This window comes from Diorhabda carinulata, chromosome 1, assembly GCF_026250575.1.
Source record: "Diorhabda carinulata isolate Delta chromosome 1, icDioCari1.1, whole genome shotgun sequence".
Classification (NCBI taxonomy): Eukaryota; Metazoa; Arthropoda; class Insecta; order Coleoptera; family Chrysomelidae; genus Diorhabda; species Diorhabda carinulata.
This window is the reverse complement of record NC_079460.1, coordinates 24937967-24965142: the sequence shown is the minus strand read 5'-3', so window position 1 is coordinate 24965142 and position 27176 is coordinate 24937967. Positions and strand designations below refer to the sequence as shown.

The 27176-nt window shown below is 31.4% G+C and overlaps 1 protein-coding gene across 2 annotated transcripts; it reads left to right on the top strand.

Annotated features, from left to right (window-relative positions):
* The first annotated feature begins 129 nt into the window (after window positions 1-129).
* On the top strand, window positions 130-16422 carry LOC130898534 (zinc finger MYM-type protein 4). 2 transcript variants are annotated; one of them, XM_057808034.1, is made up of 11 exons: window positions 130-1417; window positions 2728-3114; window positions 3590-3757; window positions 3811-5005; window positions 5159-5685; window positions 5743-6013; window positions 6248-6498; window positions 8341-8796; window positions 8855-8993; window positions 9048-9147; window positions 15893-16414. In XM_057808034.1, the coding sequence occupies exons 1-11, from the start codon at window positions 554-556 to the stop codon at window positions 16065-16067; spliced, it is 4533 nt and encodes a 1510-aa protein (XP_057664017.1). In that variant the 5' UTR covers window positions 130-553; the 3' UTR covers window positions 16068-16414. The 2 variants fall into 2 exon arrangements, with proteins under 2 accessions (XP_057664017.1, XP_057663935.1); XM_057807952.1 differs by having other exon boundaries at window positions 149-1417; window positions 6239-6498; window positions 15893-16422.
* Window positions 16423-27176: the final 10754 nt, after the last annotated feature.

The following is a 27176-nucleotide window of genomic DNA, read 5'->3' as shown; positions in this document are numbered from 1 at the left end:
GATCTACTTGATTCCATATAGTAGTTTCCAATAAGCCTCCAAGTCCATATAAGTTTATAGTCTGGTTCTGAAGTGAGATAAAGTGATTTTTATCTAGTATAAAAGTGAGATGGGCAATAAAACTATACAAGCAGTTGGTACCAATGTTAGTTGATTATTTTCATGTCCACCATTATATGGCTTGGTTTAGCGAAAAGTGAATAATTTTGTAGTTGATTATCAAAAACTATGCTAGAATATTGTAACAAGTTGAAAATTCTCATAACATAACAAATGGCATCTTATAATATCTTGGCAACAGTTATAAGTATATGTGAAAAATATACCATGGAGAACATAATTTGAAGATAAATCAAACAATAAGAAAAAGCCGCGGATTATCAATCATAAGATTCAGGGAGCTAGCTTTCATGTTTTTTGTAATTTTGTTACCAATAGTCTCGCTTAAAATGAAAATATATTATTGTGTTGATTATAAGACTGTTAATATTATACTATTAGGAGTATAAATTGAAGATCTGGTGATTTAAAAGTGTGATACAAAATTTTCAGCATGGAAGACTATAACAGTGAAGCCCTGAAAACGGTCGAGGACGTAGCCAATAGTATTCCCATGGGTACATCAGATATGATTAAAAATGATGTTTTGAATGAACTTGAATATCAAAAAATTTCTAGTGTAAATAGTGATAATCAGATGGGTGTAATTAGTGAAAATATAGCAAATATGAATTATCTCCAAACTGGTTTAGAATCTAACATGTTACATACATCTATGAATCAGAAAACAGAAGAATCTTCCAGTATACATAATAAAGAGTTGGACATAGGTTCTCCAAATATAGAATCTGAATTGGAAAAAAATAGTAGTTCTGCTGGTGATTCTATTGAGAATATAATTAATAGAGAAACAGTTGATGAAAACACAGAGAAAAGAATGGATAGTAGTGAAAATGTGATTGAAAATTTCAATACTGATATTACTAGTAATAGTAGTTTTATAACCAGAGACTCTGTAAGTGAGGTTATTGAAAACACATGTGCAGGTTCATTACATTCAGACAATAATTGTGAAGGAAATAGTCAACTTATAGAAAGTTGTGTTATTCCAGAATCAATCATAGAAAAACAATTTCACCAAACTTCCAATCCTTCCAATGATTTACATGAATCAGAAATAAATACTTTTCATTCTGAGAACTCATTGAAAGATAAAGGTATTGAACTTGCAGAACAAAGTCCGGGATTAGTAATGTTGGAAGATCTATCAGAAATTCCAAGTGAAAGTTTTCCAGATCTAGAACCTGATAAAGAAAAATTAACAACTGATAGTGAAATTGCTACAGGTACATCTGATACTAATTCTGACAGAGAACTTGAAATCATGGATTTTCATACAGAAAGTATTTCCACTCAGGTATTTCTGTTTTTAATGTAATATATATTTTTGTACAAAAAGAATATATTCAATTTATTTTCATTGTATTAGTACTTATTTTTCTATGTTATGGATGTTATATACCCAAAATATTTTGAACACATCTTATGGCATTTCAAAATTTTGATCTAAATTATAATTGAGTCAATAATATTAAATATTTTTTACTGTTATAAACTTGATTTCTGAAGACATCATGCTGTATTTATTGGTAAAATTGTTCACTGGACTTATTTGAATAAAATTTGATTCAGATTCATTTAAAATAAATTAAATATATATATATATATATATATATATATATATATATATATATATATATATATATATATATATAATCACCTAAGAAGATGAAACATTTTGGGGAAGTACTGACCAAAAGAGTTGCTTAAAAATTTTTGTAGAATAAATCTTCTATTAAGGCAGTTACAACTTTATGGGTAAGCAAGAACATACCTTGTTGACATAATTCTTTTAATTTTTTTTATTTGAAATTATGCATCGACCAATCAACCACATGGGTCATTAGCATTATTAATGTTTGCAAATAGTATTTTATACATAAACTAATTTAAATCTATATTTAAATTAGTTTAAAAATTTAAAAAGTCTTTGAAATTATGCAAATCACATTAGGATCCTAGGGTCTGATAGTTCGTCAGAAGGAAGTTGCGCTTGATGCCCTTGCATTCTCAATTGTGGACACTGAGTAAGTAAGTGTTTCAAAGGAAGTATTTCATTGCTGTAGCTGCATTTTAGTTTAGGATTCTTGCTGATAAGATGGCCGTGTGTTAGCTGGGTGTGGCCTAGGCGAGGTCGAGTTAGCAGCACTTGGTTTCGTCGATTTTTAGGTAACACGGACCAGGCCTTTTTTGACTTTTTTACTTCATTTAATATACTTGTCCATTGGACTTCCTACACACTTTATTTTGGATTTTACATCCGAACTCACTATGATGTAAGTAACTAACTCCATTTTGTCACTTTCTGTGCCATATTTATCTGCTTTTCGTTACCATGGATTTCAATTTGGGATGGAATAATGAAAACAACAGTCTTGTAGCTTTGTTCAGTAAAATGAAATTCCTCTTAGATTTTAGAAATAGTGGAGTGGTCTGGGTAGGTGGTTGGTATGACTTTTAAGGCACTGAGAAAATCCGAAAGAATGAGGTTCTTTATAGAATTGATAGTGAGTTCTTATTTAATTAAATTGGAACTGTGAATGGAATATACATTCCAACTGGACACTGGATTTCTTAGCTTCCAAACTTCCAAAATATATTTTTCAGGAAAAACAAAATAAAAAACCGTTGGAAGCAACTACTTCTGCAAATCAAATATTATTGTCAGAAGACAAAAGTACTGATGTCATAAACATAGATGATCCAGAAAAAGATGATATAGTAGAAGAAAAACAAAATGTCATTGAAACAGAAAACAGTTTAGAGAGTCCAAATGATAACGAAGAGAAGCAATCGCAGAAAACTACTACAAATGTGTCAAAATGCAGCAGCAATAATTTTAGTGAAAATGTAGTTGATAATGAAAATGAAAAGGAAGAAGTGTCTGCTACAAGTAAAAATTTTCACTCTGATCTCTTAGATAGTAATGAAAACAGGGAAGGTGCAGATGCTGAATTGTGTATAATACCTGATACAGAAAGAGTTATATCTCAGGTAATATTCATTTTGTAATTTATTTAAGAATTGATTATGCAATATAAAGTACAATTGAACATATCAAATAGATAAAAGTAATGCCCAGTGCTCTCCAATCCATGTAGGTCTAGGACATTATACAACTAATTTAACTATCAAATTCTATTTCTAAAGTTCTTTATTTTCTGTTACTTTAACCACTTCAGAATATATTTTCAGAACTAAATCTATTCACGTGTTTGTTTATGGATACAACTTTGTAATTCTCTCGATTCAAATAGTGCCTAACCTAACCTAAGCTAACAATAATACATGTAGAAAATTAAATTTCTCTAAACTATAATTGAAAGATGATGCCAAAGTATTTTTTGTTAATCTTAGAATATTGTTATATAATTTTTATTTGTTCTCTGAGAGTAAACATTTACAATGTAATTATTGAATAGAAAGAGCATTTGTTTATTAATTTTCTGTTGTCTCAATGGTTTCTTAGGCTGAAAAAGAAGCCGCTTCATCTCTTCCACCTCTTCGTGATATCAGAGAAGCAAGTGTTCAGTCACAATTCAACGATATAATCAGTCCTTCAGATCACAATAACTCACCCATTGTTGTGTACAAATATGAGAAAGATGATTTGCAAATTTGTAATGAATGTAAATTGGTAAGTATAATTAAAAATAAGAGGCTTGCCAATTCATATATAATATTTTTTAGAAAAGGAAAGTAAAATATTACTGTTCTATGAAAGAAGAAGAAACAAAATATCTATGTGATGATAATTGCTTAACTATTTTTAAAAGTAATCAAGAGGATAAGGTTGCTTTAAATTGGGAAGATGGTAGTTTAAGAGTTAAAGATTTTAGTGGTGTTCCTAAAGACCCCCCTTCTCTTTCATTTATCAGAAGATGTGCAGCTTGTAATAAAGAAACAAATGATATTGTACAAAATTTGACTTGGGAAATTATGGATTTCTGCAATGAATTTTGTTTGACAAAGTATCAAAAAGACACTGGATCTTATTGTTCAAATTGTAAAGGGGATGTAAAATCTAACTCACTTGGGAAATATTGTGTGAGATTTGGGAATGACATACGTCAGTTCTGTACAAGTTTATGTCTTGAAAAATATAAAAAAGGATTAAAAGTTTGTTCATACTGCCAGCAAGACACATCAGGTACTGGTACAGGATTTTTAGCACCAGTTGGTGATAAAGGCCAGTTCAAAGACTTCTGTTCTCAAGCATGTATGGAAAAATATGATATTATGACAAATGATAAACCTCCAAAAGTCCTCCCAGGAACAATTTGTTCAGTTTGTAAAACTGAAAAAACAATTTCCATACAGTTTGAATTGGATGGAATTCCCAATTACTTTTGTGGGGAACCCTGCTTTGTTGCTTTCTGCTTTGTTAATAATATTTCACCAGGAAAGTGCGCTATGTGCCGTAGACATTTTCCAAAATCTATCTTGGAAAAACATACAATGTATTATGATAATGTTCAACATAGTTTCTGTTCGACTAGCTGTGAAAATATTTACATTATTTCTCATCGAAAGATTGTACCTTGTAGTTGGTGCAAAGTGAAAAAATACAATTTTGACATGATTAGAAGATATTCAAAAGTGGGATCCGTGATAAATATGTGCAGTGTAAACTGCCTTGGTTTATACAGATTGTCTATAGAGACAAATTTAAGACAAGATTGTTGCAATTTTTGTCAAAAATCCACACATGCCATGTATCACTTATCAATGTCAGATTCTTCAGTAAGGAATTTCTGCTCTTATAACTGTGTTATAAACTTTCAAAATCAATACCCCAAACAACTATTGGCTGTAAACAGTGGAGAATATCCTATTCCCACAGGAATTCCCAGAAAAAATAAAAAGTACCATGGATCTGACTCAGGTAAGCCTTTATTACTCTTTTTAAGTTTAATAATAAATATAAATAAATATGGCTGTTAAGGGTATGAATACTGTTTTTCAATTTAGAGGGTCTACATAATATGAATAGAATATAATAAATAAGTTAATTGCTGTAATAAAAAATCATTTACAGCTGTTCCTGGAGATGCTGTGCCTATTCCAATGATTACAAGTGTTCAAAGTCTTGCAAACACTAATGGAACATTAGGCAATTCTTCAACAGTTCCTCCTAGCCTCACTCCTATCAATAGCCGATCTACTCGATCTAAAAGTTCTCTTAGTTCACCAGTTATAAATTCCACACCACAAGTGATAAACTCATTTTCTGAAATACCATTCCAAGTTCAAATCAAACATCATTTTATTGTTAGACCAGCACCTCTACCAGAACAAAGAAATGTTAGTACAATGTGTTATACTCATAAATTGAATAAAGGTATAACTGCAAAACCTACAGTAATGGATCAAGAAGTGCAGACTGAAGAACGAGAAGCAAAGAAGATTCTTATACCAGTACCAGTTCCCATTTATGTACCAACTCCCATGCATATGTACAGCACCCCAACACCTGTTCCTGTGCCGATTCCTGTACCGATACCTATTCCTATATTTATTCCTACTACCAGGAACTCAGCTGCAGGAATTATGAAAGAGATTAAGGTAAGGTTGATGTTTTATATCATTAAAATAGACAAGAGCCAATCACACTCATTTTAGAAAATTCAAGTTAAGATACCCACTGATCCATATGAAGCTGAACTTCTTATGATGGCAGAAATGGTTGCTGAAGAAAAGAAAGACGATATAACAGATTCTGAAAGCGATGTTGATGATAGTGGAGGTCCAGAAGACAGCTATAGTCCTGAACCAGTAGATCATAGTAATACTTTTGGAGATGACATGTTACAGATGGCTCTCAAAATGGCTACAGAGCTAGATGAACCTGCTGTAGATCTAGAAGGAGCATTAACTGCAAATACAATAACAGGTTTCTGAATGCTTTAATGATCTATGTGGTCTAAATTATGAATTGGATGTAAACATTGTATTGAAATTAACATACAAAGAGGATTTTAGTAATGGCAAGTTAAAATTCTGTAGTACAGTTTTTGTAAAAATTCTCAAATATATTAGATTGGATATCTACAAAAAATTGACATTACTAAGACGCCTCGTAAATTAGTCCATAGAACTCTAATCTACTTTTCTATAGCACCACAAGGTGGTGAACAGCATCACAATCAAGATGAGAATGTTGATGATCCTCAACCTCTGCACCATCATATGATTGATAGAAGTCCTTCTGCAAGAGGTAGAAAGAGAGGTATGCGACAATCGAGAGGTGGAGCTAAACGAGGAAGAAGAATGTCCCATCATCAAGTCGACATGCCTATGATGCAACATCATCAAGTACAACAGCCTCCACCACCACCAGAACCTGCAGAGAAGCCTGATGCAAATATGTGTCTCAAGGTAAACTCATAATAGTGAGTGAAACACATAGTATGGTCCATGAGCTGGCCTCAATTAGTACACATCAGTGACAAGCCTCAACAAGCTTTACACGAAGTTCCAACTTCCTGCTTTGATCCATTTTATTATACGAGGATATATTGAAAAATTCTTAACCTACTATAGAACCAAACAAAATTTCAGTGTCAAAATATTTTATTACTCAACATATTCTCCTCTTAATTGGATACATTTATTATAGCGAACCTGCAACGTCTCTTGAACTTCAAAAAAATGTTTCTTGCTCTGCAAACCAGACCTCCACAGCTTTTATTACCTCCTGGTTAGAAGAAAATTTACGACCTTTTTAACTTTTTTTCAGTTGAGGAAAGAGATGATAGTCGGACGGAGCCAAATCTGGTGAATAAGGGTGTTGTTCTGTACATGAATGTCTTCTTGCAAGTCAATAGAATGTGGAGTGCCCCAAGGCTCAGTACTAGGCCCTATTTTGCGTCTTCTGTTTATAAACGATGTCACAAATGCAGACATCAGTGGTAATATCTTTGATTTCACGGCACTTCATAGGACCATATCTAGTGACCTAATCACCCTTAAATCATGGTGCTATTCTAATCTTCTCTGTCTCAACGTTTCTAAAACTGAAGTTTTATCATATAAAAATACATTGCTGCTTTTTTTATCAAATAACACCACCATTGACGTCGTTGAATCTGTAAAATTCCTAGGGCTTGTTGTGGACAATTTCTTTAAATGGGAATTACATATTGCCGCTTTTTCTAAAAAATTAAGTTCCTCCTGTTTTGCGATGAAATCAGTTTTCAGAGAACTGAATTTATCCACCTCCTTAACAGTTTATTATGCCCTCATTGAGTCGTATCTCCCATATGACCTTCCCTTTTGGGGTACGTGTGGTGCGATTCAATTTGAGCGATCTTGAAATTATAAAAGAGAGCTGTTAGAAATTACTCGAACTAAACAGCAGGGCTCCCTGCAGGGACTTCTTTAAAAGATTAAAAATCTTCCTTCCTTATTCATCTTTAAATCCGTTTGCCTAATTCGTAAGCTCACTTCTTCAATTCCAGAAAGTTCGTTGCACGGCTATCCTCTTAGGAATTAGTTAAGGACTCAATAGTTTACAATGCAAAAAATGCACAACCACTTGCCAATTGAAATGAAATCAATATCATCTTTTTCCGCATTCCGCAATGATTCAAGGGCATATTTACTAGAAAGTGCCTTCTAATCTGTAAATAACTTCTATTCTAATAATAATATTTAATTCCGAGCATGCTGCATACTGGTTTAATTTTGCTATTGACTTATATAGTAATTATTAGCTATTACTATTATCTATAATTGTGTTACTCAATGTGGTTTTTCTTCTATATATTGAAATTTTATTTTATTTGTATCTCTATTTACTTATATTTATGTTTGTTTTTTAGTTTTTACTAGCTTTTGTCTGCAAATTGTAATAGTTTTTCGACAATAAACCATTTCTCTCTCTCTCTCTCACACACACACACACTAAGATTGAGCACCTACCATATAGCTCTGATCTGGCCGTGTTTGACTATTTTTTATTTGCATAGCTGAAGACCCAGTTAGGAGTAAAAGATTTAACAGCGACAATGAAATAAAAATGCATCATATTTTTATAGTGGCATAGTACCTTTAGTCAGACGTCTTGAAAAGTGTGTGGAAATAAAGGTATTGATAAATAATCAGTTCTGATTTTTGACCTTTCTTCCTATGATAGGCTAAAAACTCATGGGCCATTCTACATATATATGATATCAACTTAATTTATAGTTTAATGGATTTTAATATTCTTCATTTCAGTATACATTTGGCGTTAATGCATGGAAACAGTGGGTAACCACTAAAAACGCTGAACTGGAAAAAACACGACTTGTGAAGTTATTCAAAACGGAAATTCTCCAACTCACTGCTGATGAACTCAACTTTTCACTTTGTCTATTTGTTAAAGAAGTTAGGAAGCCCAATGGAGCTGAATATGCCCCAGATACTATTTACTATTTGTGTCTTGGCATTCAACAGTACCTGTTTGAAAATGGCCGTATTGATAATATATTTTGTGATCCTTACTATGAGAAATTCACTGACTGTTTAGACGAAGTTGCTAAGAAATTTTCGGTACTCTATAACGACTCTCATTACATTGTAACTAGAGTAGAGGAAGAACATTTATGGGAGAGTAAACAGTTAGGTGCTCATTCACCTCACGTACTACTTAGTACTTTGATGTTTTTTAATACAAAACATTTTAATCTTACAGTAAGTATCTACATATTTTTTTATTTCTTTCAATTAATTCTTCTCGTTCGATTTTTAGAGTGTTGATGAACACATGCAGTTATCTTTTTCACATATTATGAAACATTGGAAAAGAAATCCCAATCAACCTGGCGCATCAAAAGTACCTGGTTCCAGAAATGTACTTTTGCGGTTCTATCCTCCACAAAGTGCGATACGTAAGCTCCAGATCTTTTTTATACTTTCAAGCTGATTCATTACATTGTTTTCAGAAAATAATGCTAGGAAAAAGAAGGTGTATGAACAACAAGAAAATGAAGAAAATCCTTTAAGATGTCCTGTAAAATTGTACGAATTTTATTTGTCCAAATGGTAAGTGATACAATAAATTGTAAATTAACAAAAATTAATTTTTGAAAAACAAGATAAAAATTTATTTTCACAAAAAAAATTAAGATTAACGGGACAAATTAGAAAAAATATTATAAACAAATAATGAAGAACATACAGTAATCTTAATCTTAACTAAACAAATAATATACATTACAAAATAATTGCACTTTGAATCCTCTTATCTGACTGAACATTGCTGTTTCCTGACCCGTCACTACTCAATCCTCAAGATTAAAAAATGATGGGAGTTATTTGGATAATTATTGCTAAAAGTGTATAAATTATGGTGGATGTCTTTTAACCCTCAATTTGTCAAATAATCTAGATATTTTTTACTAATTTGGTAGAATCCTTCAAAATAAATTTGGTTCAAAATTTGTATATTCAAAAATTTTTCTCCTCTTTGAAGTTTACAGTTTTCTGAAATTCTAATGATAGATGGGTGGTTGATCTCCAAGTATTGATCTTATATTTGGATAGCACCTTTATTGTAGGTATTTCATTATTTGTTATTTGTACTATAATAGGTTCTTGAAGGTTCACGTCAATGGCGTACTTGGAGTGAATGAAGTCAGTAGTTTTCTCTTTATTTGAATTCTTGTCGATAGTAGTACTTGTTTTCCAGTATCTTCTTTTATGAGCGTTACTTATTTACGTGGTTTTGGCCAAGTATGGGTGTATTGGACAGAGTTCTGTAGTTTCCGGGCTTAATATGGGTATATGGAAATTTTGGAATTTATTCTTTATAAATTGTATGTAAATACTTAATCATTTTTATAATTTCTTGACTGCATATTACTGAACAGTGCAAATCAATTTGCAGAAAGTATATGAAGTTAATATATTTACATTATCTTTAAATGTAATTAAGTTTTGACAATCCAGATTAATTTTTAAGAGTGTAGAGTAGAACTGTAGAAAGTTATTAAGTAGGTTATTATTTCATTTTCTGTTAATATATGGAATGTTCTTGATTTTAGGTTATAGTTTAGTTTTTTCAAATAATTTTGTAATATAGAAATATTACCTTGAGGTTTCTATCTGTTTAACTTCTTTTCTTAGTTTTGTTTTAACGTAGAGAAAATTTTGATTGGAATAATATAATGACCTAATTGTATTTAGTTTTCATTTCATATTATTTTTTCGTGAAAAAGTATTTTCTTTAGTTCTCCAATTACTGTATTTACTTATATTTATATCAATTGAATAATATATAAAAATTTCCCTGTTTAATATTTATATTTTGTTTAATTATAATGTCTTCTATTGTATACCATACAAAAACATAATATTTTAAAAGTATCCTTATTATTTTCTTCAATTTTAGAATAAACATTATTCTATTGAATCTTATTGATATTCAAATAATTCACTCTAAATATTGATTACAACTTTTGAACATTTGAACATATGATATTCTTTGCAGTAACATTCTGATTTATTTAACTATTTTTCAACTAATAATTTTTTGTAATAGCTATCAAATCGTGATTCATAGTCTTCTCAAAGTCTGTCATCAATAATCTTTTTAGATTTTAACTTTTTTTTTGGAAGAGTTTTATTTTGAGAAACTTGACAATCTAAAGGTATATGATTACTTCAAAACTCTCGTTGTAACAATTACCAGTTTCAAGTTTGTCCTAATGTAATTCATTATCAGTTCTTAAATTATGTCTACTTTGTGTGTATTGTTTACCTTTTGTTTTTCACATATTTTATTCATTTGAATTTCGAAGTGTATGGAATTGTTATTCTTTCAATATATTTCGCGATAAAAAGTGAATTGATAAAACTAGTTTGTACCTCCTACACAAAAATTAGCAACTCATTCTTTGTATTTTATACTGATAAATACCAAATTAATGATCACTAAATAAACAAAAAAAACTGAAATGGACTTTAACACATCGGCGATGGCCCACACTTTACAGCCAAGCCAGACAATTATTAACTCTAGTGAAACACTGATGATTCAACCTGAATGTTTCACAAACCACCAACCAATGGCGTACGTTCCGCAATGACAAGTTCATAATTATCAACTGCCACAGCCCCAACCCCTACACACCAAGTCAATGATGAATCTTATTTCTACGCTCGTCAATAAAATGTCCTAATGGCACAACTAATTAAACTCGCCGAATGGAACGCCAATGACTTGTGTCAACATGCACAAGAAATTAAAATATTTATACAAAATAATGACATAGGTATCATGCTTGTAGCAGAGACACACAGTATAAATGAAAGCTACTTTAAAATACCAGGCTATATTACATACCATACAGAATACCCAGAGGGTACAGCACACGGAGGTACCTATTATTGTTAGACAAAAACTTAAACATCGCACACCTGAAGCATACAGAAGAGAAAACTTATAAGCCACCACAATTTGCCTTCAGACTCATGCGGGTAACAGTAATATCAGTTACCTACTGTCCACCCAAGCATAATAACAAAAGACGAGATTACGAAAAATTTCTCAAAACACTAGGAAGGAAATACATAACTGGCGGAGATTGAAACGCCAAACATACCCAGTGGGGTTCCAGAGTAGCAAACACCAAAGGTAGAGAATTACTCGCTGCTAGGGAAACTAATGCGGCAAACCACCTCAGCACTGGTCCAGCGATCCAAGAAAACTGTCTAATTTATTAGACTTTTTGATTGTAAAAGGTATTAATATGAACCAACTCAGATAGATTCTTCTCTAGAGTTATCATCAGATAATTCGCCAATAATTGCTTCCATACACAGCAAGACTGTACAAAATACAAGACCACCTAGGCAATATAGTAACAGAACAGACTGGGCAAAATTTAGAGAAAGTGTGGACTTACAGATTTTAACACAAATTTCGTTAAAAACGTCAGATGAAGTAGACCAAGCAATTTACCAATTAACTGGAGCCTTACAAAACGCCACAGGGGCAGCAACTTCAGAAAATAGTCGCTCAGAAAGTACAAATAATATTCCTATTGTAATTAGACAGAAAATAGCTGAAAAAAGACAGTTACGAAGAAAATGGCAGATTTCGAGAAGTGAAAACGACAAATCCAAATTGAAGAAAGCCACTGAAGCCACAGATTATTCCCTCTGGAAGGCAACAAAGAAACTAAAAAGACCCCAACAATTTTACCCTCCAGTATGTGATAGCAACAGAAAATGGGCAAGGAATGGCATAGAAAAGGCAACAGTTTTTGCTAATTACCTGGTGAAAATATTTGAACCAAACGAAGCAGAAGAGATAAATGACTTTTTGGGTACTCCTCTGCAAATGGACTTACCGATAAAAAAATTAGTCTCACGGAAATAAAAAATACGATTAAGAACAACTATCCCGGTCAATGGAAACTATCGCAGATCATAATGATACCAAAACCAGAAGAGAACATCATATAGGCCAATAAGCTTACTACCTATAATTTCAAAGGTATTCGAAAAGTTCCTTTTAACATGGCTAACCCCAGTTCTAGAGAACAAAAAACTTATATTCCAGATCATCAATTTGGCTTTAGAGCAAGACATGGCACAATAGAGCAGGTACGTCGAATGGTTCAGGAAATCACAAATGCGCTAGAAAAGAATTCCTTCCTCTCAGCAGCTTTCTTAGACATTAGTCAAGCATTCGATAAGATCTGGTACGAAAGCCTACTCTACAAGATAAAGAAACAACTACCACATTCTTTTTTCCCCTCCTAAAGTCATATCTGACGGATAGGTTTTCTGGTCAAGTAGCAAGATCAATATACGCCACTACATCCCATCACTGCTGGTGTACCGCAAGGATGCGTCCTGGGACCTATTCTCTACCTTCTGCATACCGCAGACCTTCCTTCCAGTAGGGACACAAAAGTTGCAACTTTTGCAGGTGACACTGGAATCGTGGATTTACATTCACATACTCTTGAAAAGCATCTCAAAATCTCCAGAATAATCTTAATCAAATAGAAATCTTATTTAAAAAATGGCGTGTCAAAGCAAAAGAAACCAAGTCTGTTCATGTAACGTTCACAATGAAGAGAGAAGGTTGTCGTCCACCATTACACTAACTCAAGCTATCGATGCATAATATCTGGGCGTTCATCTTGACAAACGATTAACCTGGCAAAAAAGGAAGGAAGCAATTAGCTTTTAAATTCAGGCAGATCTACTGGTTAATTGGTAGTAACTCGTAACCATTGAAAACAAGTTGCTAGTATATAAGGCTATCCTCAAGCCAGTGTGGACGTATGGCAGTTATGGGGAACTACGACCAATTCCAATATCAGTATTTTAGAACTCTTCCAAAACAAAGTTAAAAGATCCACAGTCAACGCCCCGTGGTATATTACATCATCATAAATAGAAAAAGACCTACAAGAGCATTCAATCAAAGAAGAAATAAAACGTTACATTGAAAGATATAGTGACCGAATAAGTGAACACCCTAATCTAGCAATTTTATTAATAATTTCTACTATCACATAACTATTTCTATCTATTGTTAATACTTCTGGTATATACAAATTGCTCAAATACAATTTGTTAATTAACATTTCTCCGTTTGTTATGCTAAAAGGTATGGGTTTTAATAGTTTTTCTGTCAGATCTAATGAAAATTCAAATTTAATGTTTGTTTAGTAACTTAGGAATATACGTATGATCGCTAATTAATCGTTTACTACTAAGTTTTAAATTCGTTTTTATCAGATTTTCGACACCTATGATTCCGTCGAAAAATTCGTGGAAATCATACAGTATATAACGAGTATTTCCCTTTGTAATTAAATTCTTAGAATGCTTGTATCTCTGTCTGAAACTTTATCTGTTTGCTTAGAAATGGTCTCATGTCAACAGTTGAATGGAAAATACAATTTTGATAAAACTTTTCATAAATTGAAGGTCCAATTAAAGATCTCGTATAGATGTGCGATGTCAATAAAAATTTTTCTCATTGCGGGATGAAAAGTTTGCTTTTCGACTCTACTCTGTGGGAAAATGGGTTCTTTTCTCTCCTGGTTAGATTCCACTATCGTACATACTTCTCCTCAGTAACCTACCATCGACTTTTTTGTGACAAAGGCATCTTAAATCACGTGATGAGTGATATTTGTTTAATTATAGATTGAAAACGACTGAATTGTATTAAAATGTATTCAAACGATTTCGGTGGTAGTGAATTGGTGAGGAGATAAGTAATAAGAAATTTATAATAAAAATTAATGTCTACTAAATTGAAAGATAGATAAAAAAGATATTATTATATTATTATATATATTATTAAGATTACCTTATATTGTGGCAAAATAGCGAACTTTTCATTCCGTAGAGAGAAAAAATTGTATATATGTCTCGCGGGAAGGCTCGGGTAACAAAATTTCTCTGCCGAGAATACCCTATTTTTCTCCCTTGACATATAATGTGTTATTTAATCTTGGTCGGTTGATTTCAGTATACAATAGTACGCGTTCTTTAATGTTAATTTCTATTATCTCTTTTGACTTGTTTATGAAGTTTTCTGAAAATTTTGATTATGTTCTGCATCGTTTATTACAGAGTGAGCGAAATATTCGAAGCCATTCTTTGTCGTCAGTTTAATTTTCATAATTATTAGTATACAATTCTTCAAATACAAAATTGGTCTATAACTATTGTTTAGGAAGTATTGATTATAATGTTGAGGTTTGTTTGCATTATTTAGAGAAATATAATTATTATTGATTATTTCTAGTATTGTAAAAGATACAAAATACTGAACTGAACAAATTAAAAGAAATACGTTATGCAAATTAGGAAACTGAGAAGAATACAGAAGTTCTGGTCTTAACTAAACAAATAGTGTACATTATAAAATTATCGCTGACTTTGAGTCTTCTTATCTAACTAAACGTTGTGGTTTTCAAGTCCGAAACTAAGACTTTCAAATTTTTTTATTGATCATAAATGTATAGTTTTTGGAATATTGAGAATAACTCGATTCATAGAAATTTTGAATGGTTATAGAGGTTAGTATATAGTATTTCTTTAAATATGTTTCAGCATATGTTTCTGATTATTGCTTGTTTCATTGTTTCCTTTTGTTAATAAATATAGCAAACATTCAGTTTTTATAGAGTAGAATCCGAACTCAACAGTGTTATTAAAGACATAAATGTTTAATTTTGTTTTGTAATTTTACATAAGTCAATATGTTTCCCTGAGTTTCACTTATGTTAATCTGAGAATTTTTTCATTATGTATAAAAAATTGAATACACAGATTCTTTTTAAATATGAAGATTATTATATATTGATTTTTATCCTATTGTAGGCTCGCAAAAGTGATCAAGGAATACTTGTGATTAACTAGATTGACTGTCAGATCTGTATATATAGGTAGAGCATGTATCGTAAAATAATGCATTGAGAGACAATTAATTGGACAGGATTCTTGGAAATTGTAGTATACAGAAAGACAAATTTCAATTCTATATGCAACATGCTAGTCTTGGTTGAATGTTTGTCTTTAATCTAAATAGGCTACTGAGCAGTGTTTTTTGTTAGTTTCATTTTTTACCATTTGACCCAACCTTGTATTATAATTGTAATTTTTTGTCAGGAATCTACATAGTTTATGGACGTAGTGGTTTACATTGCAATTGTAGATCCAATATTACTATTATTTTTGAATATTACCAAAATAAAAAAAAATGTTAATTTGATTTGCAAGATTTTGATAATATTTTATTTATTTTTTTTAGCCCCGAAAGTGTTAAAACAAGAAATGATGTTTTTTATCTTCAGCCAGAACGTTCTTGTGTACCAGACAGCCCAGTTTGGTATTCTACAATGCCATTACCACGAGAAGCACTTGAAAAAATGCTTCATAGAGTCAAAATGGTTAAAGAAATTAATGTAGCTCTTCTCACCAGCTAAGTGAATGTATTACTCATATTGTGTGTAGTAATTTTAAAACAGAAATAATGGTAATCAACTTTATTTTGACATTGATTCATCTGCGTATGTTATATTATGTATAGGGTAATAGTAAATATACACAATTTTTTTAGCACGGGTAATTGATGAATTTGTTATTTTATCCTGAAATTTTTCATCTCATTACTTGATTAGATTTTGGATCTGAATATTTTATTTAGAGCATAAAAAACTTCAACTTGGATTGAAGCATCAATATATTCTTATGTAATGTAGTTTATATGTTTTATTTATAGAACATTGATGATATTTAAGAAAAAATTACAAAACACTAAATTGAAAATATAAACCTGAGTATTTTTTGATGTTTCACCAAATTTTTAACAGGTAGTCTATATATAACATTATTTATCACTATCTCTCTGTTGTCATCTCATTCAGATGAAATTATCAGCCTTGTATATTGAAATGAACTCCATTTAGGCGAAAAAGAGAAACTTCGTCATGAATGACTATACCTTTACTATTTGACACACATTGTTGATTGTGACCTTGGCGACTTATTAATCAAATCGCATATTACAAACTATGTGCATTACTATAAAAAATATCTACACATAAATATATGGTTTGACCAGAAAAAAATATTTTAGCTTATAACAAAAAATAGATTGTATTAATAGGAAATCGACGTTTATAATGACATATTCCAAATCATTTATTTTTGACGAATTTAAAAAAAAATATCAACTATCAAGGAAAACTTGAGGGAAGTCGGAACCATGTATATAATAATCTTTCTATTCTTAGTTTTATAAGGTTCTATTTATAAAAAGCTTCTTTTTCAAGATATGGATGGAAAACGTCAAATAGCAAGTTATATTTTATAATATACTGAATAAGGTGGCTCTGTAAGTTGCAGGGGAAAATGTTATAATGTAATTTTAAATGTGGCAAGTATTTATAAGACTCATGTCTGTGCGGCTATCATAAACTACCGAAATCTGAATAGAAATATTCACCATATACAGTTATAAAAACTTTTAATTTGAAGATGTCTGATATTATTCACAATAATTTTAATAAAAAACAGCACAGGCAGGTTGCTAGTGAGTATACAAAATTTCAAATAGTGCTTATATTTGTATTAAAACATAATAAAATGTAATTGAGAAAAAAATGTATTCAATCTGGAAAGTAGAATGACAAATCTAAATTTGTCCATACATTACGAAAAGTTAGAACAGGCAGTTTGAATTATTGTTCGTTGATATGAGTAGAATACATTTAAAACATTTGATTCTCAAAAATAAAAAATAACCATATACATTTTATAATGAGATATATCCAATGATAATAAGATAAAAACTGAATTATATACAATAAATTCATGATCAGGGCTATATCCAAAATATAATTCACTCCATCCAATAACACAAAATATTAACAGAAAAACCATATCATCAATATTTATTTCGATATTTATGATTCTAATGATCTATTAAATTAGAATTTCTGGGATCGTTGGTGATATTCATACATAAAAGAAATTAATAAGTCTAATTTATTCATTCCCAAATGGAGCAGTCTAAATTTTAAAAATTCTTATTTTTATTTATTTATTTATTTATTTATTGATTCTAAAATTCAATAAACTCCGGAAAATGCATTGTTACCCTAACTTGATAAAGGATTTAAAAAGCAAGTGATTGGGGAAGATCGGAAGATATAAAGCCATCAAAATCGTGCTGAATAACTTTCCAGACTTACTTAACTATCAGGTTACCCTTATTATATCTAATAACTAGGTTCTGTTTAAAAATTATTAAAAAAAATTGATTTTAAAACATAAGAGACCTAAAATTAAGAACAATTAGAAGAATATATATATATATATATATATATATATATATATATATATATATATATATATATATATATATATATATATATATATATATATAAGCCACCTCACGCGAAAACTAATTCTAGCGGGAAAAAAATGCTTGGTGGGAATATTCATATTTATTCTTTGACTACTAAACTAAAGAGTGGGCTGTAAGGAATTGGCCCTTTGTCCCTGTTTAAGCTACTCTAACATCTAGCAATTTCAATGCTCTCAAATACATCCAATAATTTATTATTGGATACATTTTTTAACAATTCTACATTATTAATATTTATGCAATGGTTGTGACTGGCAGCGTCATCGGCACGACAATACCTGCCGCCATATTTCCGGTTTAAATAATAGATAGCTCATTTGAAATATTTTAAATGATTTTTTGGATAAGGATAGAATAGTAACTGGAGATTACTATTCGATATTACTGACCACTCTACGGAAAAAAATTAAAGAGGAAAGCCTCCAACGAGGAGGAGATTGTAATAAAAAAACCTCATGACTATTTAATTTTTATATAATCACTTTATGTTGTCGTAAAGCCAAAAAAAGAGCCTTATCAACTACCTACTTTAAGCAGTCTCATTGTATATTCAAAAATAAACAAACAGCAAGCGACGTTTTGACTATCTTTTTGTATTTTTGATGATACTTGCGAATGTTTACAATACAATACCTTAATTACATAGTAGATTTCAAGAAAATTACAGTTGTAGATTGTTTTGGGGAGTCATTGTGGCTTTACAGCCACTCTGCACATAGACCTAGAAGATATTTTATACAGACTCTACATATTTTACTTCCAAAATACACAAACTCCTCCCAAAGGAGGCTATTTTTGTGTCCCTAGGTGTTAGTATTACTCTTTCAAGGTACTTGAGCCTTTTAGTGAAATGGGCAGGACGTTCGCAGAGTAGATGCACTGCTGTTTCCATGGCTTGCTCGCAGAATCTGTAGTTGTCATCTCCTGTCGACTTCTTAGCTGATATGGTTATGAATATTTTGGATTATCTTAGGCCTGGAAGGTTTCTCCAGTAAGGCTTCATCTCTCTGATATAGGGCTCTGGTCTAAGGTATGAAGTCATTGCCCCTTTTTGGCAAGGTTGTTTGCTTCCTAGTTTCCTGGAAGTTACATTAGGGTTACTTTGTCACATTAGTTTGGACGTGCACTCAAGAGCTTTCAAGACCATCAAGGCCGCTTGGCTAACTGAAAAAATGTAGATGTGCTTCTTAAAGAGGTTTCTGTCCAAACAATCCTGAGCACATTCGTTTATTGCTACCTAAAAATAATGAGTGATGTTTCTAGAGGTATGAAGAGCTTGTATTTTTATCCAGAAATGTTCAGTCAAGCTCCTTGCACTTCGAATGGGTTATGCTACATATTTCTAGCTTTAATAGCTCTAGAACTCTTAGGTGACTGTAGATGTTATTATGCGTTTGCTGACAAGTGAATTTATGAACGTTCATTCCATGCCACCAACAATATGATCTTATTAGGAATGTCCTACTCATGAAATAACCAAGAATATCAGCTTATGATAAAAGACAAATCAAGAACGTTTGATAAAGATTTGTCTTTTTTTGTACCAATGTTTTCAAAAGTAATAAGCATATCATAAGCCAAACTAAAAGAAAAAGTACCATTACAAATTTCTGTTTCACTTTTCATCGGCTATATTGAGAGGCTGCGTTTGAAATTTGACTGCCTTTTTATATAGAATGTCATAATCATAACCAAAAAAAGTTATTGCCCATTGTGTGATTCTTGCAAGCTGCAGTTAACAGTTACTTGTTTTTACCGAAAATAAAATAAAATTTTATGGTCTGTTAAGAGTGAATTCTCTACCATATAAATATTTATGAAATATTATTGCCAAGCTTTCTCTCTCTAAATTAGAATATTTCTTACAGTTTCTGATTATTTGCAGCAAACATTATAGGTTTTTATATACCATCAATTTTATGACAACACCAACCCCGTAACCACTTGAATCACAAGTTAAATACAGAGACAACCTCGGATCATAATGTGTAAAAACGTTGTAGATATTAACAGTGATTTCCTTTTTTGAAAGCATTGCTCATGTTTTTGTGTCCAAATAAATTTAGTTTCACTCTTACATAGGTCAAACAAAAGTTTCAATTTTAAAAAAAGCTTATTTAAAAATTTATTGGAAATTTAAAAGACCTAATAAATTTTTAATTCTGTGATATTTTTTAGAGATGGAGCCTTTTGTATACATTCAATTTAAGATTCAGTAAGGTGAATACATGAACTATCTAAATTATGACCTAAGAATTCAACAGAATCTTCGAAACGTTTGCATTTTAATTTCCATTAATTTTGACATTGTATTCTTTTAAACTTTCTAAAACTCTTTCGAAATTTTGATAGCATTCTTCTAAATTAGAAACATGGACTCAAATGTCATCTAAATAACATTTGGTCTTAGGTAAACCCGATAAAATGCCAAATATACCTGTGCGCTACTCACTCCATAAGTCATTCGATTGTATCTAAAGATACCCACATTTTAGAAAGTTCCTTAGACGCTTCTAATTTACTTGACTCCAGTCCCATTACTTTGATATGACCTTCAGCTAATTCTACTCCTATTGCAATTTTATAAACTGATTCAAATATGAATAAGTGTGCTTTAACCCCGCATACTAACCTATCTCTCAAAGCATCATTTAAAAAAGTTTCAAACCCATATACTTATCCTACGATTTCTATAGTAACCAGAATCAATACGCTTATTATTTCTATTAAGCTTGAATTTGAATATTGAATTTGATGAACTGTTTTTATATGTGGTAAAGTTGTATAAATAGGTAAGATAGAAATATCAAAGTAGGAGTCAGATGTGTTATAGAGAATTCGTTTCAAAAGATATGAGTTCTCATAAAAAAGTTTGTTAAGTATTTTAAGGTTCATTTCATATATTAAATGATGATTGATATATATTTCAGAACTTATTGGTTTCCTATATCAGTTGGATGAAATTTCATTATCTTAGTTTCTAATAAAACTAGTATCATGAAAAAGTAAAGGTTTTTTAGTATGTATGCTCCTTTCCTATAGTGAAATATATATGAGGATCGAAACTATTGAAGTAAAATAGTGAATTGTCAAAATTTCATATGGAAGTGATAAAGTCAAATTATCTAGATACTTTTTAATGAAGAATGGAGAATATTTAGAGATCTATTATATGAAACCAATCAATATTCAACATCATTTACAACGACCTAACCTTATTTAAGTTTTAAAAATTAAACGTTTTTCATAATGTAATAAATGAAAATTAATAACGATTTCTATAGTAACCAGTTTGAACCAATTTGAATATTGAATTTGATGAATTTAATGTTTTGTAAAAGATATTACAAAATTTATCACATCGTAATTCTTAACTAATTAATGAAGTAATTTTTATTATTGTTTAACTTTTGTACATATTTTGAAATTGTGCTGGACCATAATTTCAATCCCAGAGGATGAATATATAAGTATTCCAAAGCCCGGAATATATAATACAGTTAGTCTACAATACGAAAACGCTCTTAATATATATTCCGAGCGTCTGAATTCTAATTTATTATTATATTTCAACTCATCAATATTTCTATCATACGTCATTTTGAATATTGAATTCCACGAATTTTACGTTTTCACAAGAATTAATAAAATTTAAAGCCACCGCAAATCTGCAAATCTTATTTATTTCCCAGATGATGAATATATAAGTATTCGAAAGATCGGAATATATATATATATATATATATATATATATATATATATATATATATATATATATATTCATATACATATGAATATATATATATATATATATATATATATATATATATATATATATATATATATATATATATATATATTCATATACATATGAATTGTAAAGAAGTCTTTGCCAGCTATATTATGAGCGGTTTTGGTTTTTTATTGGGAACATGGCAAGGAAACACCAAAGTGGACTAACTTCAATATATTCTCCGAGCTTTCGAATACTTATGTATTCATCGTCTGGGAAATAATTAATTAAGATTTCCGGTGATTTTTGATATTATTAAAGCTTGTAAAAATGTTTAACTCATAGAATTCAAAATTCAATATTCAAATTGACGTATTCTTCAGAAATAATCCTCTCCAAATGGTCTACATCAAATGGTCCTCATTGATAAACCTGTTGTTTTAAGTAACCCCATAAAAAAGTCAAGGGGAGTAAAATTAGCAGACCTAGGAGATCAAAAAATATCTGAATACCTGTGAATTACCTTCTCATTAAACACATTTTCAAGGAGTACTCTAACGTTTAATGTACTATGGATGGAAGCACCGTCTTGTTGGAACCAAATTGTTCTTGTAACGGAAGGTCATTCAAAAAATCAATTACTTGAATTTCTAATAAATGTAAATATTGTGCGGTATTTGAGGAATGTCGAAAAAAAAGGTCCAACTAATTTATTTTTGTACACACCACACCATAAGTTCGTTTTAAAAGAATATTGGTTCCGAGTTTTTATTACAAAATTTGGATTACTGTTAGACCACCAGCGACAATTTTGTGATGAGATGGTTTCGTTTGAAAAAATGTTGCCTCATTGGAAAATATTATAGTTCTTGTAAAAAACGGGTCGTCATCCAACTTTCCTTGGATCAGAGCGCAGAATTCAATACGAATATCGTAATCCCTTGATAGTAGCGTGTGTATAAATTACCGTTTGTATGCATATTTATTACCTTTCAAAATATTTGCCACTGTATCTTCACTTACTGAAGTAGTTTGGATTGCAGAGGCCCTTTTTCTTAATGAAATTTTTGGATCTTCCACGACAGAAGTCATCACTTCAAATTCAGTGTCTTCATTCGCAACCCGTTTTCGGCGTTTATTCTTAAATTTATTTTCTATACTTCCACTAGCATTAAATTATTTAAATTTTTTGTAACTGTTGAATGCCTAATGTTTCTATGGGGATGTCTATTATTAAAAATATGTGCGGCCTCTCTATGTGTTTTGGAATTGTCTCCAAAAATTAACACAAGTTCTATTTTTCCTTCACGATTTAGTATATTTGCCATTTTTATTGTAAAGTTATAAACAACAACTCACTCTGACATTTACTGTCACATACTTCATGTCAGAGCATCCTAGATTGGGTTAAAATTTATCCCGTCAGAATAATTAATACGGAATGATTAGTAAATAATGACAAAACCTGAATTTTCATAATAAATGGCTGTAATTGCAAATATAACTTTTAATTCAAAACAACTTTACTTCATAACAATTTTCTGAATTGTAAAAAATAAAAATACTTTACTCTTGCACAAAATTCAAATTTTTTGACAAACCTCGTATACTGCTATAAAAAATTGATATATGATGGTTGCATATCAACTTTTGGACCATGCAGAACTTTTTATCGAGAATAACTTTTCTTCATAAAACCACTAATAAGAAAGTTTTCCATACTTCATGTGGTTCCAACTTAAGTAGACACACTGTAACAAGCTCTCAAAGATATTTATATTAGTCATAGTCCTCCCAGCCGACAAAGGTAATGCCACGGTTGTCCTCAATATCTTGCTGGAATTCGTTAGTCAATTGCTGAACAATCCCAATCCTACGTCAAAAATTCTCGCCATTTCATCGACCTACTCAAAGGTTTCGATATTTCTGCCACAGATATTCTTGTCAACTTTGATATTATCTCCTTATTTATAAACATCCTCATCGCTCATCAAACATTGTTTGTTAACACTTACTTCATATTCCAAGGAAATTTCTGACGGCACTCAGAAGTGCTCCCATGAGATCCCTTCTCTCCTGTCATTGCCAATATTTTCATGGATCATTTTGAAAATAAAGCACTATCCTCCTCCCCTCTCCGACCAAGTTGTTGGCTACGATATGTTGATGACATTTTTGTCATTTGTCCCCTTGGAAAAGATACTTTAGATTCCTTCCTGCTCCATCTGAATGGCGTAGATCCTTGTATACAGTTTAAGATGGAGGTGGAGGAGAAGTCATCTCTGCCGTTCCTTGACGTCATAATAAGAAAACTTTCTCCGCACGGTTTCTCTCACTCCTTCTATCGCAAACCCACTCATACCAATCGTTTCCTCAACGCTCAATCTCACTATCATCCGGCCCAACTTAACTCTGCCATTGAAACACTCTTATCACGATCCATCTCGTTGACTGACAAATCCAGTCGACCATCTGAAATCAATTTTTTGAGACAAACGTTGATTCAGAATGGTTACAACAAATCCAAAATTTCTAGGAGTATCCACAACTCCTCCATCCTTCTGCACTGCTATGAAAAATGAATTGACGGTATTCCTTACATCAAAGGTATAACAGACAAAATTTGCAGAATCTTTAAACTACACGATATTCGCACAATCTTCAAACCCAATTAGAAACTCTCCCATCTAATCAGATCCGTCGAATACAAAATACCCAATGAACACCATGGAGTGTATGAAATCCCCTGCTTGGATTGCTCCCATTTACGTCAAAGCCAAGGAACAATTGTTGTCTGTCACCAATTCCTATATTTCCTCCATCCTTGCCTAACATCGTAACCATATGGGACACACTATCCATTTCAATAGAACCAAAACCTTCACCTTACTCCGCTCCTTCGGGTCCAGGATTATTCGAAAAAAGCTATCGAAATAGTGAATCGTCCAAACCAATCATGTCAAAGATACGGCTCGCGATCGCAATGTGTCACAGAATGAAGAATCATGTTTTTTAGAGCTTTTAGACTTCATTCGATTCCTCTATGGATGTTTTAAATACTCGTTCTCTCAAGTCTGCTGATGTTGAAAGTAATTTCAAGAGCAGCGCGAGAGAGAGTATCGCCATCTCTTAGAAGCAAGCGAAAATATACTATTATTTTTGTCGAGAACGCTTCGAATCTAGACTAGCCAACAAAATTGAGGCTGTTGGAAATCAGGTAAAAAGTCAAACTTTGGACCATTTCCCTCATTTAAAATCATTTGGCACAATGAACCAAAAAAAAGTGGATGAATATTCTCAACTTCGGCAAAATTTGATTACGGAACTCAACAAGCATTTTCCAGACTTTCACAAAATGAACGAAATGGAATTCCCAATTTTCAACAATCCATTCAGTTTTAAAGCTTCACAGGCACCATTTCATTTGCAAATGGAGTTGATAGATCTTCAATCGGACAGTATTTTGAAAGAAAAGTTTAATGAGATTAATGCTGTTACATTTTATACACAATATTTCAAGAGTTTGGATAATTACCCGGGATTAAAAAAAACATGCAACATGCATTCTCTGCATGTTTGATAGCACCTATTTATGTGAGCAATGTTTTCAGTCATGAAAATGAATAAGAACAAACATCGCACAAGACTTACGAATGAACATCTCCAATCAATTCTTAAAATAACTACAACGAATATGATACCTGACATCAATGAACTTGTCAAAAACAAGATAAGTCAGGTATCTGGATCCTCGAGCTCAACATAATTAATTTTGTTAAAATAAAACTGATTTGTGAATGTCGCACCACGTGTATTTATTAAGCCGCTGTATTAGAATCGACCAAAGTACCAAACACTGGCCTCAACCCCCCATATCTGTTGAGCCAATTAATTGTAACTTTTAATTGACTCGTACATAGATGGCGGTACAGCTATGAAATAAATATATAATTGATGACTTATATAAAACATCCCCTCCTTTAAGTTTAGTTTTGGACTGGATAATAAACATTCTGAGGGAGCCTCCAGCAAAGAATTTCCATTCTTGAGTGACGCAGTCGTTAGATTGTGCATAGTACTGGCTGCGCAAAATGATTTCAAAATTCCATTTTTTTGCAAACGTCTTAAACTCTCTACTATCAAAAGGCACATTATCAGCAGTTATTTTATCTGGTGACCCATGAATAGAAAAAATAGATTTTAAAGCTAAAATAACTGATTTTGCCGACTTTAACTTGAGTGGTTTCCAACCAATTAGAGTATGAATCAAACAATGAGAAAAATTTTTTTGGCATACGTAAAAATATCTAATCCCAATCTCTACCATGGCCGATTCGGTAACTCATATGGTAATAGCGACTCTTTTGGCTGTTACTTCGCAAAAGTTTACACCTTTACACTTTACACCTAAGATACACCTTCAATATCACCAAATATTTCATAGTTTTGTTTTTGAAAGACTTCAGGGGCTGAGCAAATTCCAAAATGTAGAAGACAATATGCATACCTTCCAAAGGGTGTTCCAAAGACACAATATTGACTTTGGTCATCAATTCGAATTTAAAAGTACCCGTATTTCATATTTAAAACCTGAAATATTCTTTATTATTAAGTTTAACTGCTATTTCCTCGGCTGAAGGAATCTCAATTTCTCATTTTATTGCTAAATTCGAATATTTTGGGTCAAGACACAAGCGTAAATCCTTATTTTTCTTTTCAACTATCACCACAGGGTTCCACTATTCAGTTGGCTTATCAATTTTCCTTATAATACCTTGTTTTTCAAGATCATCAAGCTTAAGTTTGAAACATTCATGCGTCTAAGTGGTTGAACTACCGAAACTGCGCCTTCTTTTAAAGTAATGGGAAAAGAACCAAGACCCTCAAAAACTACTGGGTATCTTTTAACAACATGAGCGAGTGATATCAATTGACCAGAATCTTCAACAATTAAGTCTACTCTTTTTACAAAGTTTAAATCAACACAATCAGCACAACTCAGTAGTGGCAATTCGTTATTATCACAAACTCCAAAAAATATGTTTCTAACTTTGTCATTAACTTGACATTTTAAAGTGATTTCTCCTAATGGAGCGAATACATAATCACGACTGCCATACGGAGTTAATTTGACTTTATATTTTTGTATTTTATCAAAAAACCATAGTTTTTTAACAATATTTAAAGTCAAAATGCTTACTTCGCATCCTATATCTAGCTTAAATGTTATCTTATCACCTACAATAATTTTCTTCAACCATCACAATGGTTTCTTTACACTACTAACAACCAACTTTTCTTATAGACTGAACATATAACTCATTTGAACTGCTCTCACAATCACTATTTTCTGAATCACTACCACTGAAACTTTCAGTTTCTACTTTATGCACTTTTCTTCTGCCCGATCTTCTATAGGTGTTTCGTTGC